The following is a 17,277-nucleotide window of genomic DNA, read 5'->3' on the forward strand; positions in this document are numbered from 1 at the left end:
GATAGAGCGGCCTTTCGCAAGGCGATGATAATAGCCCAATTAATTACACAAGGGAGAAGTATCTTGTACTACATCTATAGTACCATTAAATTTTTCCTCAATCCTCAATGTATAACAAGCGCTTCACGTCGCATAAGATTGAATATGAAGGAAATATAGGCATAAGCCTCAAAGAAATCGAATCGCACGATGAGGAATCAAAAAGGGAAGTATTCCTAACAGCCCTGGAGCCTCTCGAAGATAAGCACAGACGTCTCTGTACCGATCCGCAAGACTCTACTAGACTTGCTCATGACTCGTGAGACCTAAGTGAACCTAGCGCTCTGATACCATGTTGTCACGACCCAAAATCCAAAAAAGATCGTGATGGCGCCGGACACCACTGTTAGGCAAGCCAACCATAATCAATTAACTTAATTACCCATTTTAGTGTTTTTGAAATAAAAATTTCTTCAATGAAATAGTAAAGATAAAACTCATGGAGTAAATGATAAATATTTTTAAAAACTAAATTTCTAAATAATTCACAACCATTCCCAAAAACCGGTGTCACAAGAGCATGAGCATTTACTAGGGAATTAAAATAAAATACAGCATCTGTCCATAATACTAATTAGACAGGAAAGTATAATAACTCTGACGGAGATTCTGTTAGCTGCGGATCGTAATATAGAATGCAGCTCACCTATGTCCTCACAATTATTAACCACACCTCTGCGCCCACAAGGCCGTAATACATATATGTACCTGCACAATAAAATGTGCAGCAAGTGCAATATGAGTATGAAAATAGCGTGTATCCAGTAAGTATCAAGCCTAATCTCGAAGTGGTAGAGACAAGATGGCCAACTTTGACACTCTTTATGGGTCAATAATAATAACTGAAATAAAACTAGGATATTTAAATCAGCATAATTTACAGAATTTACAATAATTTATTTAATCAGCAGAAATAATCAAATTCCTTCAATTATAATAAGTCTCAATATATTAATTAAATTCCTTCAATTCAAATAATTTTTAATTTATCAATTAAACCTCATTTACAGGAGTAACAAATAATTCCTTAACAAGCAAGAATAATAATTCATTAAATTTTAAAGATTTTTCAATTTATTAATTAGCTTCACAAGCTCAAATAAATTATTAAAGAATCGTGTAATTATTATTATTAAGCACGATTTGTGCCGAGGACGTACGGCCCGATCCAGAGTGTCGTGTACACTGCCGAGGAACGTGCAGCGCGATCCATAGATACATCTATCCTGCTGAGGCGGTCGGCCCGCTCCACAAGAAAGGAGGACATTTTCTTATGTGCCTCCGAAAAGAGAGTATAATTATTATAAGATGAATTTGGGAGGAGAACAATTTTTTTTAACAATTAATTGATTTAATCAAACAATCAAGCCTATGAAATTTCCATCCTTTAATATCTTCATCTAACAATTCACAATATATTCATATAGATATCAATTAATATAAATAAATCAAAGAATACAATTTACACAAGTAAGGCATGCTTTGAGTCCTAAACTACCCGGACTTTAGCATTAATAGTAGCTACGCACGGACTCTCGTCACCTCGTGCGTACGTAGCCCCCCACAATTAGCAACAATTATTTAATTTTAATCACCTATGAGGTAATTTTCCCATCACAAGATTAGACAAGAGACTTACCTCGTCTTGCTCCAATTTAATCTACAATTTTGCCTTTTTCACGATTATCCAACTCTGTCTGGCTCGAATCTAGCCAAAATAATTCGATACAATCACTAAAAATTATAGGAAATGGATTCGATAAGGAAATACTACATTTTTGATAAAAATCCCGAAATTAATTAAAACGTCGCCCGCGGGGCCCACATCTCGGAATCCGATGAAAGTTATGGAATCCGATAACCCATTCAATTACGAGTCCAACCATACCAGTTTCACTCAAATCCGACTCCGAATCGATACCGAAATCTCAAAATTTCGTTTCTATGAGATTTCTAAACTTTTCCAAATTTCAATCTCAAAACACTAATTAAATTGTGAAAAACAATGATACACTTGTATATGTAGAACAAATCCAAGTTAGAATCACTTACCCCAATGTTTTTCCCTTGAAAATCTGCCAAAAGTCGTCTCTCCTCAAGCTCAAGTACATCAAAAATGGCAAATGGGACGAATACCCTCTTTTTATAAACTACCCAGCAGCCTTCGGAACTGGTCCTCGAACTGGGCCTCGATCGCGGCTTCGATCACAGGCTCGAGCCTGGACCTCGGTCATGGCCTCGATCAGGGCATCGAACATGTGCCTTCGATCAGGGCATCGAGGTTGTGCCTTCGATCAGGGCATCGAGGTTGTGCCTTCGATCAGGGCATCGAGGTTGGGCTTTCGATTAGGGCATCGAGGTTGGGTCTCGATCCTAGTCCTCGAGCCTTACCTTCGATCATGCCCTCGAGCCTTGCCTTCGATCAAGGCTTCGATACTGAGCCGCGTCCCTGGCTTCAACTCAGGGCTCGATATCTGGACTCGATACCTGGCTCGATATCTGGGCTCGATCACAACCCAGAATGTCCAACATAAGAGGAAAAATTGCAGCAGCTTTTTAACTCAAATTTTTGATATGTTAACCATCCGAAACTCAACCGAGGCCCTCGGGACCTCAACCAAATATACCAACAAGTCCTAAAACATCATACGAACTTAGTCTAACCTCTAAATCACATCAAACAACGCTAAAATCATGAATCATATCCCAATTCAAGCTTAACGAAACTAAGAGTTTTCAACTTCTACATTCAATGTCGGAACCTATCAAATCAACTCCGATTGACCTCAAATTTTACACACAAGTCATAAATTATATAACGGAGCTATTAAAATTTTCAGAACTGGATTCCGACTCCGGTATCAAAAAGTCAACTCATCGGTCAAACTTCCAAACTTAAATTCCTGTTTTTAGCCATTTCATGCCTAATTTAACTACGAACTTCCAAATAAAATTCCGAACACGCTACTAAGTCCAAAATCACCATACGGAGCTGTTGGAATCATCAAAATTCTATTCCGGGGTCGTTTTCTCAAAATGTTGACCGAAGACAAACTTAGCACTTTAAGGCCAACTTAAGGAACCAAGTGTTCCAGTTTCACCCCAAACACTTCCAAATCCCGAACCAACCATCCCCGCAAGTCATAAATCATTACAAGCACCTACGAGAAGTTTTATTTAGGGGAACGGGGTTCTAAAAGTCAAAACTACTGGTTGGGTCGTTACAACTTTAGCATCAGCTCTTTTATTGGCCTCGATCACCTCAGATTTGGCCACTTCAAGTTCATTAGCCAAGCTTGCTTTATTAGCAATGGCCAAATCCAACCGATGCTGAAGCTCTTTCATCTTCTCAATCAGCCCCGAGGCATTTTCTTTTGTAGATCGAAGTTGGGCATCAGACAACTCCAACTGAGCTTGAACGACTTCCTTTTTCGAGGCAAGGATATCCATACTCTTTTTAAATTATTCTGTCTCGGCCAGTAGCCCATCTACATGTGAGTTAAGCCGTCTGATCTGCTCGATCCTCTGCCGAACCTGCAGAATCAGATCGTTAGTGGTTATCTCTTTTTCATCTTTACTATCATGAAAAATTTGGAATACCTACTCAGCCATCTCCTCATGCTCTTCCCGAGCTGCTGTCAAATCTGCTCGAAGTTTTTCACTAAGGAGCTTGTAAGAGTCACTCTTCTCAGTGAGGCTCCGAATCTCAGCATCGTGCTCATCTCGAATTCGGAGGAAGGCCTCGTGATGCAACACCGAAGCCTACAAACAGAAGGAAAAATGTTAGAATTACCTACAATTCTAAGTATAAAAGAAACAATAAAGATTCCATCAGAGTTACCCGATTCAAAACATGTTGGGCCTCGTTGAAAAGACAGGCGGGCCCCACCGCATTCATCACTAATTGATCCTCTTCGGTCACCAAAGACGCTAAAATCATGAATCATATCCCAATTCAAGCTTAACGAAACTAAGAGTTTTCAACTTCTACATTCAATGTCGGAACCTATCAAATCAACTCCGATTGACCTCAAATTTTACACACAAGTCATAAATTATATAACGGAGCTATTAAAATTTTCGGAACTGGATTCCGACTCCGGTATCAAAAAGTCAACTCATCGGTCAAACTTCCAAACTTAAATTCCTGTTTTTAGCCATTTCATGCCTAATTTAACTACGAACTTCCAAATAAAATTCCGAACACGCTACTAAGTCCAAAATCACCATACGGAGCTGTTGGAATCATCAAAATTCTATTCCGGGGTCGTTTTCTCAAAATGTTGACCGAAGACAAACTTAGCACTTTAAGGCCAACTTAAGGAACCAAGTGTTCCAGTTTCACCCCAAACACTTCCAAATCCCGAACCAACCATCCCCGCAAGTCATAAATCATTACAAGCACCTACGAGAAGTTTTATTTAGGGGAACGGGGTTCTAAAAGTCAAAACTACTGGTTGGGTCGTTACAACTTTAGCATCAGCTCTTTTATTGGCCTCGATCACCTCAGATTTGGCCACTTCAAGTTCATTAGCCAAGCTTGCTTTATTAGCAATGGCCAAATCCAACCGATGCTGAAGCTCTTTCATCTTCTCAATCAGCCCCGAGGCATTTTCTTTTGTAGATCGAAGTTGGGCATCAGACAACTCCAACTGAGCTTGAACGACTTCCTTTTTCGAGGCAAGGATATCCATACTCTTTTTAAATTATTCTGTCTCGGCCAGTAGCCCATCTACATGTGAGTTAAGCCGTCTGATCTGCTCGATCCTCTGCCGAACCTGCAGAATCAGATCGTTAGTGGTTATCTCTTTTTCATCTTTACTATCATGAAAAATTTGGAATACCTACTCAGCCATCTCCTCATGCTCTTCCCGAGCTGCTGTCAAATCTGCTCGAAGTTTTTCACTAAGGAGCTTGTAAGAGTCACTCTTCTCAGTGAGGCTCCGAATCTCAGCATCGTGCTCATCTCGAATTCGGAGGAAGGCCTCGTGATGCAACACCGAAGCCTACAAACAGAAGGAAAAATGTTAGAATTACCTACAATTCTAAGTATAAAAGAAACAATAAAGATTCCATCAGAGTTACCCGATTCAAAACATGTTGGGCCTCGTTGAAAAGACAGGCGGGCCCCACCGCATTCATCACTAATTGATCCTCTTCGGTCACCAAAGACGCTAAAATCATGAATCATATCCCAATTCAAGCTTAACGAAACTAAGAGTTTTCAACTTCTACATTCAATGTCGGAACCTATCAAATCAACTCCGATTGACCTCAAATTTTACACACAAGTCATAAATTATATAACGGAGCTATTAAAATTTTCGGAACTGGATTCCGACTCCGGTATCAAAAAGTCAACTCATCGGTCAAACTTCCAAACTTAAATTCCTGTTTTTAGCCATTTCATGCCTAATTTAACTACGAACTTCCAAATAAAATTCCGAACACGCTACTAAGTCCAAAATCACCATACGGAGCTGTTGGAATCATCAAAATTCTATTCCGGGGTCGTTTTCTCAAAATGTTGACCGAAGACAAACTTAGCACTTTAAGGCCAACTTAAGGAACCAAGTGTTCCAGTTTCACCCCAAACACTTCCAAATCCCGAACCAACCATCCCCGCAAGTCATAAATCATTACAAGCACCTACGAGAAGTTTTATTTAGGGGAACGGGGTTCTAAAAGTCAAAACTACTGGTTGGGTCGTTACAACTTTAGCATCAGCTCTTTTATTGGCCTCGATCACCTCAGATTTGGCCACTTCAAGTTCATTAGCCAAGCTTGCTTTATTAGCAATGGCCAAATCCAACCGATGCTGAAGCTCTTTCATCTTCTCAATCAGCCCCGAGGCATTTTCTTTTGTAGATCGAAGTTGGGCATCAGACAACTCCAACTGAGCTTGAACGACTTCCTTTTTCGAGGCAAGGATATCCATACTCTTTTTAAATTATTCTGTCTCGGCCAGTAGCCCATCTACATGTGAGTTAAGCCGTCTGATCTGCTCGATCCTCTGCCGAACCTGCAGAATCAGATCGTTAGTGGTTATCTCTTTTTCATCTTTACTATCATGAAAAATTTGGAATACCTACTCAGCCATCTCCTCATGCTCTTCCCGAGCTGCTGTCAAATCTGCTCGAAGTTTTTCACTAAGGAGCTTGTAAGAGTCACTCTTCTCAGTGAGGCTCCGAATCTCAGCATCGTGCTCATCTCGAATTCGGAGGAAGGCCTCGTGATGCAACACCGAAGCCTACAAACAGAAGGAAAAATGTTAGAATTACCTACAATTCTAAGTATAAAAGAAACAATAAAGATTCCATCAGAGTTACCCGATTCAAAACATGTTGGGCCTCGTTGAAAAGACAGGCGGGCCCCACCGCATTCATCACTAATTGATCCTCTTCGGTCACCAAAGACGCTAAAATCATGAATCATATCCCAATTCAAGCTTAACGAAACTAAGAGTTTTCAACTTCTACATTCAATGTCGGAACCTATCAAATCAACTCCGATTGACCTCAAATTTTACACACAAGTCATAAATTATATAACGGAGCTATTAAATTTTCGGAACTGGATTCCGACTCCGGTATCAAAAAGTCAACTCATCGGTCAAACTTCCAAACTTAAATTCCTGTTTTTAGCCATTTCATGCCTAATTTAACTACGAACTTCCAAATAAAATTCCGAACACGCTACTAAGTCCAAAATCACCATACGGAGCTGTTGGAATCATCAAAATTCTATTCCGGGGTCGTTTTCTCAAAATGTTGACCGAAGACAAACTTAGCACTTTAAGGCCAACTTAAGGAACCAAGTGTTCCAGTTTCACCCCAAACACTTCCAAATCCCGAACCAACCATCCCCGCAAGTCATAAATCATTACAAGCACCTACGAGAAGTTTTATTTAGGGGAACGGGGTTCTAAAAGTCAAAACTACTGGTTGGGTCGTTACAACTTTAGCATCAGCTCTTTTATTGGCCTCGATCACCTCAGATTTGGCCACTTCAAGTTCATTAGCCAAGCTTGCTTTATTAGCAATGGCCAAATCCAACCGATGCTGAAGCTCTTTCATCTTCTCAATCAGCCCCGAGGCATTTTCTTTTGTAGATCGAAGTTGGGCATCAGACAACTCCAACTGAGCTTGAACGACTTCCTTTTTCGAGGCAAGGATATCCATACTCTTTTTAAATTATTCTGTCTCGGCCAGTAGCCCATCTACATGTGAGTTAAGCCGTCTGATCTGCTCGATCCTCTGCCGAACCTGCAGAATCAGATCGTTAGTGGTTATCTCTTTTTCATCTTTACTATCATGAAAAATTTGGAATACCTACTCAGCCATCTCCTCATGCTCTTCCCGAGCTGCTGTCAAATCTGCTCGAAGTTTTTCACTAAGGAGCTTGTAAGAGTCACTCTTCTCAGTGAGGCTCCGAATCTCAGCATCGTGCTCATCTCGAATTCGGAGGAAGGCCTCGTGATGCAACACCGAAGCCTACAAACAGAAGGAAAAATGTTAGAATTACCTACAATTCTAAGTATAAAAGAAACAATAAAGATTCCATCAGAGTTACCCGATTCAAAACATGTTGGGCCTCGTTGAAAAGACAGGCGGGCCCCACCGCATTCATCACTAATTGATCCTCTTCGGTCACCAAAGACGCTAAAATCATGAATCATATCCCAATTCAAGCTTAACGAAACTAAGAGTTTTCAACTTCTACATTCAATGTCGGAACCTATCAAATCAACTCCGATTGACCTCAAATTTTACACACAAGTCATAAATTATATAACGGAGCTATTAAAATTTTCGGAACTGGATTCCGACTCCGGTATCAAAAAGTCAACTCATCGGTCAAACTTCCAAACTTAAATTCCTGTTTTTAGCCATTTCATGCCTAATTTAACTACGAACTTCCAAATAAAATTCCGAACACGCTACTAAGTCCAAAATCACCATACGGAGCTGTTGGAATCATCAAAATTCTATTCCGGGGTCGTTTTCTCAAAATGTTGACCGAAGACAAACTTAGCACTTTAAGGCCAACTTAAGGAACCAAGTGTTCCAGTTTCACCCCAAACACTTCCAAATCCCGAACCAACCATCCCCGCAAGTCATAAATCATTACAAGCACCTACGAGAAGTTTTATTTAGGGGAACGGGGTTCTAAAAGTCAAAACTACTGGTTGGGTCGTTACAACTTTAGCATCAGCTCTTTTATTGGCCTCGATCACCTCAGATTTGGCCACTTCAAGTTCATTAGCCAAGCTTGCTTTATTAGCAATGGCCAAATCCAACCGATGCTGAAGCTCTTTCATCTTCTCAATCAGCCCCGAGGCATTTTCTTTTGTAGATCGAAGTTGGGCATCAGACAACTCCAACTGAGCTTGAACGACTTCCTTTTTCGAGGCAAGGATATCCATACTCTTTTTAAATTATTCTGTCTCGGCCAGTAGCCCATCTACATGTGAGTTAAGCCGTCTGATCTGCTCGATCCTCTGCCGAACCTGCAGAATCAGATCGTTAGTGGTTATCTCTTTTTCATCTTTACTATCATGAAAAATTTGGAATACCTACTCAGCCATCTCCTCATGCTCTTCCCGAGCTGCTGTCAAATCTGCTCGAAGTTTTTCACTAAGGAGCTTGTAAGAGTCACTCTTCTCAGTGAGGCTCCGAATCTCAGCATCGTGCTCATCTCGAATTCGGAGGAAGGCCTCGTGATGCAACACCGAAGCCTACAAACAGAAGGAAAAATGTTAGAATTACCTACAATTCTAAGTATAAAAGAAACAATAAAGATTCCATCAGAGTTACCCGATTCAAAACATGTTGGGCCTCGTTGAAAAGACAGGCGGGCCCCACCGCATTCATCACTAATTGATCCTCTTCGGTCACCAAAGACCGAAGGTAACTGGCAATCCCCACGGGGGGAGAAATAATTCGGGTATCCTCAGGCACGGAGAGCACTATCTTCCTCCTACGGTCGGGATCGACACTCGGGGCTGGGAATCGGTCCACCAGTTTGTGAACCGATGAAGGCTCGGCAGGACCCGACCATGATGATTTCTTTGGTATCGACATTCCACCAAAACCAGTAACCTCCTCCGAGGCAGCTGACCCAAGCCCATCCAGAAAATCGTGGATATCGGTTGACTTTTGAATGCCCTCGTAGGACCGACCTTCCAACATGTTGGCCTCTCGGATCATGGCATCCAAAATTTGAGGGGATCCACTAATATCAACTATCCCGAGCTCATCCCTCGAAATATCTTCTACTGCCCGAGAAGTCCTACCCTTGGTCTCCCCTTCAATCATCTTAGCTAGAGAAGGAATAATCTCGGTTTTTTCTTGTTCTGGGATTACGGCCAGGATTCCCTGATTTGCTTCCGCCAATTCGGAAGAATGTTGAATCACAACATTAGCCCGTACACATGCTAAATCCCCTTCTCCTCCTTTGGGCTCATACCTTAATCGGCAGATTACTTCCGAAGGCATGACACCGGAGCCCCCTTTTGGCTTGCGAGATCTCTTAGCCGGTGTTTTCTTTTCCAAGCTCGGGGAGCTCGGTACATCTTTTCTCTTCCTTTCTTTAACCTGCTTCAGGGCAGGAACCTCTTCATCACCAGATGGGGTCCTCATGGCTACATCCTTCCCAAGTCCTAAAAAAAGGAATAAGCAAATAAAGAAGAACAAATAATAGACGAATCGAGAAAGAGACTTACCATGACTATGGGCCTCCCATCGACCCTTTGATAATTCGACCCAAGCACGCTCGGAGTACGGTCTTTGCAGCACCAGACCTTCAACCCATTGTTTAAGATCCGGAATCGATTCCGGCATCCGAGCTACGACTGTGACAAGAAAAGAAAAATGGATCAACAAAATGAAAGGTAGTCACAAAATTAAAATGAACAAAGGGAAACGTTTACTCACAGTTCGTGTTCCATTTCTCAGGAAACAACAAGTCATCGGCAGGGATCAGGTCCGAGGTTTTGATTCGGACAAAACGGCCCATCCAACCTCGATCGCGAGTCTCATCAATACTCGAGAACGGCGCTTTGGATGCTCGGCGAGCAAGCTTGATTAACCCTCCTTGGTAAAGTCGGGGACTATAAAGGCGCATAAGGTGATCGATGGTGAAGATATGCCCCTCGATCTTGCTCGAGAAAAATCGGAGAAAAATCACTATCCTCCAAAGGAAGGATGGATCTGGCCAAGGGTCATATCGTACCTTTTGCAAAAGGCGACGATGACGGGATCTAAAGGACCCAACGTGAAAGGATAAGTGTAAATACTTAAGAACCCTTCCACGTGAGTAGTAATGGATTCGTCAGGCGATGGGATTACTACGAGCTTATTATCCCAATTGCATTCTTGTATGACTTTCTCGAGAACTTTCTCGGTAATCGAACACTGGTACCTCGACATCGGCTCACATCGGTCCGATACTGGAGAAGGCTTTTCAATTTTAAAATCACCTACAGTTGAACACCCCACCGGAACGAATTCCTCAGAGCGAGGTTCCTCCACATCTTCGCCACCGGCGGGTCGAGATGAAGAAGCATCCTCTTTTTGCGGAATGGTTTTAGACATTTTTGCCATCTATAATTCTGTGGACGAAGATCGGAAGTATTTGGTGTTTAGAAAAGGAATTTGCAGTGAAAATCACAAATTTACAGACGAAAAACTCAGAAGATGCGAAAAGAAACTTAGAAGATTTGAAGATCTGAAAGTGAAAAATAGTGAAGAGAGGAGCTATTTATAGATTGAGCAATGACGGTTCAATATCAGCAGTGGCCGACCGTCGTCTGACACGCATTTAATGCTTTGGTAACTGAACCGACGGGACATCTATCATGTACGTCATGGTCGAATTCGATGCAAACGTCAGTGTATATCTAGTCAAGCCGTTGAAAAATCATGTCGTTTCTCGCCACATCCTTCCCGAGAAACTAGGGGACTATCTGTATACAGTCAAACCGGTTTCGACCTTCGTATGATTAGTCAAGATTGGAACATAGTGGACCGAGGAGCGTCTTCGTAATATCATGATGAGATCTGAAGCCAGGTCACCGAGCTCATATTTTAGGAACCAATCGAATTCCGAGCTCGGAGCCATTGTCGAGCTCGAGCCAATATCGAGCTATGATGTGAAGCGGAGTTATCGAGTTTAAGAGTCAGAGACCGACCAATATCGAGCCCAAGTCAATACTGGGCCCCGAGTCAATATCGAGCTCAAGTCAATATCGAGGCCGATCAAAATCGAGCCAAATGACAAGAGCCGTTACAGTCGCACTAAGGGAGAGAATCTTGGCGTGAATCAGGGAAAAACTAATCTATCATGGGTTCCCCACTATATATTTTTAATTATATCTAAAGTAGAATCACTCCACTATAAGAAGGATGACTATTATTTCTGTAAGGATGGATCATCAAGGCATTCATACAATATAACTCAGATACTATAGAGACACTCTCATTTTAAAAAATTATCCTTTTGAATTTTATACATTGATTCATCTAGCTTATTCGTAAATCATTCTCCATTCAACTTGGTTTGTATTTCATTTTTTACCGTCAATATTCGATATTTCTACTTACTTTTACGATTTGTGTCAATTTAAACCACGTACCCTTAGAACTACGTACAAATTTAACTCTATCCGTTTTTCGGGTAAACATTAACTTTAAACTGTTAATTTTATACTTAATTAGAATATTTATAGTCACGCAAATAATATAACACATAAACATCATAATATTCTTTTTTTCTGAACGTCTGCTGATAGTTAAACAAAATCACATGAATTGTAATTGGGACGGAGGGAGTGTTAATTACTCATTAAAAACCATTAGCAACAGGCAACAGCCAACGGCAGTGGTATATTCTTGTTTTTCAATCAAACTATTAAATCTTAATTATATATCATAAATTCATTCTTCAGTGCTATAAGCTAATAATGCATCAACAAAACCATCGGCAGTGATATTATTGTTTATCTGTATAAAACTATAAATAAATATGCATCCCTCAAACCTGATATATACTTGGATTTTCCATCAAACCAAACTGTCCATTTTTTTTTCTCTCACAAAACTCTTCTTCTTCACTCCATTTCCTCTTCATAATTCATACACATTGTTAAAAAAAAAACCATTGAATAGTGTGAGTGAGCTCTGTTCCCAAGTGGGGTTTGCCTTTTTCGATGCGTGTTCTTTGCGTGTTTCTAAACAGTCGATTCTTTTAACTGTATATATAAAACACGAAAAATAAGCTTTTGTTTCCTAATTTTGTATGTGATTAATGTTTGTAGTATTCTTGTCAACACTGATTGGCGCTTCTAGAAACTTCATTAGAAGGAAAACTCAATAATGGCTTTCTCAATTTCTTTTTACGTTACTTGATCTGTAGTTGATTTGAGAAAGCAAAATTGTCTTTGTTCTGTTTACTTTTGGTAACTGTAGGCGTTTCTGTGTGTAGCTGCTTTTTTACATTCTGTGTAGAAATGGGATCCTTAACAATGTCGATTGACGAGGTAGTGGAAGAGCTCATGAAAATTAACAAATCTCTACCAATAAGGCCAGGGATTGATGAAGTAGAAGCAGCAAAAGCGTTAATAAAAAACGTGGAGAAAGAGGAACAAACGAGGATGGAAATTATTGCTAAACAAAACAAACGAAAAGATGTTCCAGAAGAACTGTTCAAAATACTGCAAGAGATGCAGAGGAATTTAGTTGATTTTCAGAGTAGAGAACAGAAGAGAGAAGCAGTAAAACTTTTAGATCTCGAGAATGCACACTACCTGTTCGACGAATTGATACAGAGAGCTTCGAAATGTTTGTCATCGAATTCTCAAGCTAATAATACATCTTCAGCTTCTTCGAGGAATTCGAGTGGTTTGTCTTTGGCGAATTCGTCGTCCTTCTCTGGCAGCAGCTTCAGTTCTCCGGCGACTGCAACGACCACTACTACGACGTCTTCGTCGAGCTTTTATAGCGAGAAAGAGCCTGCTAAAGTGTCTGAATTGGTTACGAAAGATGATAGTTACTTGAAGAAGGTGAAAACCACATTTCAGTTGGATGGAATTAGCTTTGGGGTTCAATCTGGGAACGCTTCTTCAGCGCCCCAGATTGTTGATTCCAGTTTGAAGCCCAGTACTGGTGAGTTTAATCTATTTCCTGCACCATATTTTGCCTTTAAGGCTCCTATCATTTTTTTTTGTGTGTGTGTCAGTATGTGTATGTGTGTTGGGACTCAACTTTACGGTTCGAGTTTGAAATTTTACCACAACCTTTTTGATTTACTGGGTTCAGAATCTACTTTTTGTACTTATTTAGTGGATTTTTAACACAATCTTAGGCAAAACTATTGGGTTTGCGTGAATCCATAACTTCAATATGCATCCGCCCCTGTTAGGACTGTGCATGAAATCTTAGGTTAATTGATGAAGAATTTTGTTGCCTAGAATGTAAAAATTATGTCTGTAGTTGTTTTGGTTCTGTTGATTCGAAATTCTTAGTTTGATCGAGGAGCACTTTGTCTGTAGGTCAAGATGGTGAAAAAATGAGCTTGATAAAGCTTGCTAGTTTGATAGAAGTATCTGCCAAAAAAGGAACTAAGGAGCTTATTCTTCGAAGAAAATTATCGGACCAAGTAGAATGGGTTCCAGATTCTCTAGGGAAGCTATCAAATTTGGTGGCTTTGGATTTCTCTGAGAATCGAATTGCTGTTCTCCCAACTACGATAGGAGGTCTTTCATCGTTGCAAAAACTAGATTTCCATGGAAATAGAATTGTTGAGCTGCCCGATTTGATAGGAGATCTGCTTAACTTGGTCTTTCTTGACCTAAATGGAAACAACCTGAAGTCATTGCCGTCAACTTTTGTGAAGTTAGCTCACCTTCAGGAACTTGATCTGAGCTCTAACATGCTGTCGGTGCTGCCAGAGACAGTGGGATCTCTTGTCAGTCTCAGAAAATTGATCGTCGAGACTAATGATCTTGAGGAGCTTCCTCACTCTATTGGTCAATGTACTTCGCTCAAGGAGCTTCGAGCTGACTATAACCGACTTAAAGCCCTTCCTGAAGCTGTGGGACGAATGGGTTCTTTGGAGATTCTGTCCGTGCGATACAATAACATCAGGCAGTTGCCTACTACTATGGCATCCTTAACAAGTTTGAAAGAGCTCAATGTTAGTTTCAATGAACTTGAGTCAGTGCCTGAGAGCTTGTGCTTTGCCACCACACTGGTAAAGCTGAACATTAGCAACAATTTTGCAGACATGCAATCACTCCCTAGGTCCATAGGAAACCTTGAGATGCTCGAGGAGTTGGATATGAGTAACAACCAGATACGAATTCTTCCAGATTCGTTCAGGATGCTTTCTCATTTACGCATCCTAAAAACAGAAGGAAATCCTTTGGAAGTGCCACCAGGAAACATTGTTGAGATGGGAGCACAGGTGTTTAAATTTTATTTTATACTATTATTATGCTCTCTGGATTTTAATTAGTGTTCTTTTTGGAACTAATTATTTCAATTAGTTTTGATAGATGGCTCGGTAATTTTGTTTTGCTCCTCAGGCTGTTGTGCAGTATATGGCTGATATTGTTGACAAGAGGGATGTGAAACCACAGCCAGTTAAGCAGAAGAAATCGTGGGCTCAGATATGCTTCTTTTCAAGGTCCAACAAACGTAAGCGCAACGGTATGGACTATGTCCAAGCATGATGTACTGCTGCTTGGCTAAAAAACTTTTGACCCTGGATTTATCTGGTATGTTATTTCTCCTCCTTGCAACTCTCTATTTGATGCTACCTCTGCTTCCAAATATTTGTTGTTTTAGCAAACACTTGTCTTAAAATATTTGATGTTTTATAAAAACAAGAATTCATTTATTACATTCTTTTTTTCAAATCTACCCTTATTGTTCCGGTTAGTGTAGTGTTAGTTACGTTTAAGGAGAGATAAAAGATAATTTAGATAAAAAATTTATGGTAGAAGCTATTTTAAATGTTTTTCTTAAGGGGTGTGCAAAAGTTTTATGAGACAGATAATATGGGCAAGAGGAAGTATTCAGTAACCAGCTTGCACCTAAGGGTGTAGCCTAGTGGTCAATAAAGTAGGTGGATAACCATGAGGTCTCAGGTTTAAATCTCAATGAAGACTAATGCACTAGGTTATTTCTTCCCAACTGTCTAAGCCTTGGTGGATAGAGTTATCCGATACCTTTATTGGTGAGAGGTAGCTGGTACTCGATGAATTAGTCGAGGTGCACGTCAGTTGATCCGGACACCACCGTTATAAATAAAAAAAAGAATTCAGTAACCAGCTGGTGATTCTTAGATCACAGTTTTCGTGGCACTGATCCAGCAGTTTCCGTGGATAGTTCCTATGTCTTACATAGATACACATTTTCTGTCCATTAATTATTCTCAATTCTTGTCCTTTGATTTCCTCAGCTAATAAATGTACATAGTGCACGAGACATGTTGCTGCGTTAATTACAATAATAAAATGTTGGGTTGTAAGGGAACCCCTCACATGCTTTGTTATCCGTCATACAGGGAAAATTGAGCTGTGATTGGGCTGGAAGAGAGCTGCCATTCTTCTTGAAATCCTCGATTGCCAACAAAATCATCAGTTTTTTGGGTTGTTCCAGATATGGCTCTAATCTTTAATTACCACATGTTTCTTTTTCCCTTTAGTTTCATTTCCTGTAAATCTTTCATCCTCGTTGTTGTATCTGCAACATCAACAGTCCCAAACAAGTTAGGGATCCGATCCTCTTTGTTGTATCTACCGACTATCTGTAATTTTACGTTTATGTTCTAAAATCAGTGGTAAAAATCGATCTCACTGGGAAATGAAGAGGGAGAAATATCCGTTGTCCACTTGCCTCAATGTTAATGATTATGAGTTTACCTCTGATTCATTATGATCATCATTATTGTATTATTATAAAATTATAGTATTGTTTATCTATCAATTGTCATTATCCAGTTGGGAATCTCAGAGCTCAGACTAATCAATTGCCATTACTCTGTTCGGTAAATGTCATTATATTGGTTAGACCTTACAATGATGCTTTTAGAGAAAGAGAGATTAAACTAATCCAATAATTACAGCTTTTTACCATGACTGAATTACAATATCAGTGGAACTTTTTAAGAGAGACGTAAAGCAAAGCAACAAATATTACAGCAATGGGGCAAAACCCCTATACCAAAAAATACAGTGAGATGCGAGAAGAGAGGCAGATCCTTGTATAAATTCGTGGGCAGCAGCAGAAATGATCGTCCAATATAATGAGGAAAAAAAACATCACTACATCAGCTAGCTAGAACGGCAGAACCTACGGAATTTGTCAAAGCTCCTATTAAGGCTGGTGCCAGCAACAGGCAACAACGATAATTAAGATACAATGTGATGGATTAAAAAATACTCCTAATACATTACTATTGATTCGATATGTAACACTCTCTCGACAAATCATATATTAAGAGAACTAGTGGGTATATAAAATAACAAGCTTTAGAGCCTAAGGCGTGTGTTTAAAGCTGTGGGTAGTTAGATTTGAGGTGGACAGTTATTAATGTAGATGTCTTCTACTACAACTTCAGTGGTGCAAAAATAATTGAAGAATTAACCCAAAACTTCAACGACATGACTAATATATTGCTACAAATTAAATGGATTGTATATATTTTTGTGTGAAGATCAATTCAGAGAACGAATCAGTAGAATCTCAAACACTAAACCCTACCAACTTTTGTCCCTGTGTGAACTACACTGTCAAGGTGGATCCCAACTCTGAATGTGTGTATCATCTTAACACAAACTAAAACAAGAATGCGATCTTAATTCCATTGTCTACGTAGACTTGTTTTTTCTACATATAAAGAAAGAAAGGTACTAAGACCGCTGTTGATAAATGGATGGACCACACTAGGAACTAACTGGGGAGGATCATCTGGGCAAGGCTCCAACTGAAGCAGGTAATTTGCTGGAGGAAGTGGAATTTCCATACAAGACAGATCTTTTTTGTTCGAAATGATAATATAAATTAACATTTAAACTTTGCATTAGTCCAAAATGGAGTGCTGGTACAGTCATTCGGTGATATAATAATTTTATTACAAAGATACTACATTTCGCTTCTCGAAAGTAAAATTGCATGAACTTTGACCAATATTTTAACATATAAATTTTTTATCATATTGATGTAAGAAAAAGGT

The 17,277-nt window shown here is 39.9% G+C and overlaps 1 protein-coding gene across 1 annotated transcript; it reads left to right on the forward strand.

Moving 5' to 3' along the window:
- Window positions 1-12,003: 12,003 nt before the first annotated feature.
- Window positions 12,004-16,028, forward strand: LOC107816461 (plant intracellular Ras-group-related LRR protein 4). The gene is made up of 4 exons (XM_016642183.2): window positions 12,004-13,202; window positions 13,589-14,502; window positions 14,624-14,815; window positions 15,607-16,028. Exons 1-3 carry the CDS (start codon window positions 12,548-12,550, stop codon window positions 14,768-14,770), a joined length of 1,716 nt encoding a protein of 571 aa, XP_016497669.2. The 5' UTR covers window positions 12,004-12,547; the 3' UTR covers window positions 14,771-14,815; window positions 15,607-16,028.
- Window positions 16,029-17,277: the final 1,249 nt, after the last annotated feature.

This window comes from Nicotiana tabacum, chromosome 17 (genome assembly GCF_000715075.1).
Source record: "Nicotiana tabacum cultivar K326 chromosome 17, ASM71507v2, whole genome shotgun sequence".
NCBI classification, from domain to species: Eukaryota; Viridiplantae; Streptophyta; class Magnoliopsida; order Solanales; family Solanaceae; genus Nicotiana; species Nicotiana tabacum.

What these genes read in the sequence shown, in the direction of transcription:
- LOC107816461 (XM_016642183.2), top strand. Translation starts at nt 12,548, where the DNA reads ATGGGATCCTTAACAATGTCGATTGACGAGGTAGTGGAAGAGCTCATG. An exon ending in CAGTTTGAAGCCCAGTACTG is followed by an intron (nt 13,203 to 13,588) that starts GTGAGTTTAATC and finishes CTTTGTCTGTAG; the next exon opens with GTCAAGATGGTGAAAAAATG. An exon ending in TTGTTGAGATGGGAGCACAG is followed by an intron (nt 14,503 to 14,623) that starts GTGTTTAAATTT and finishes TTTGCTCCTCAG; the next exon opens with GCTGTTGTGCAGTATATGGC.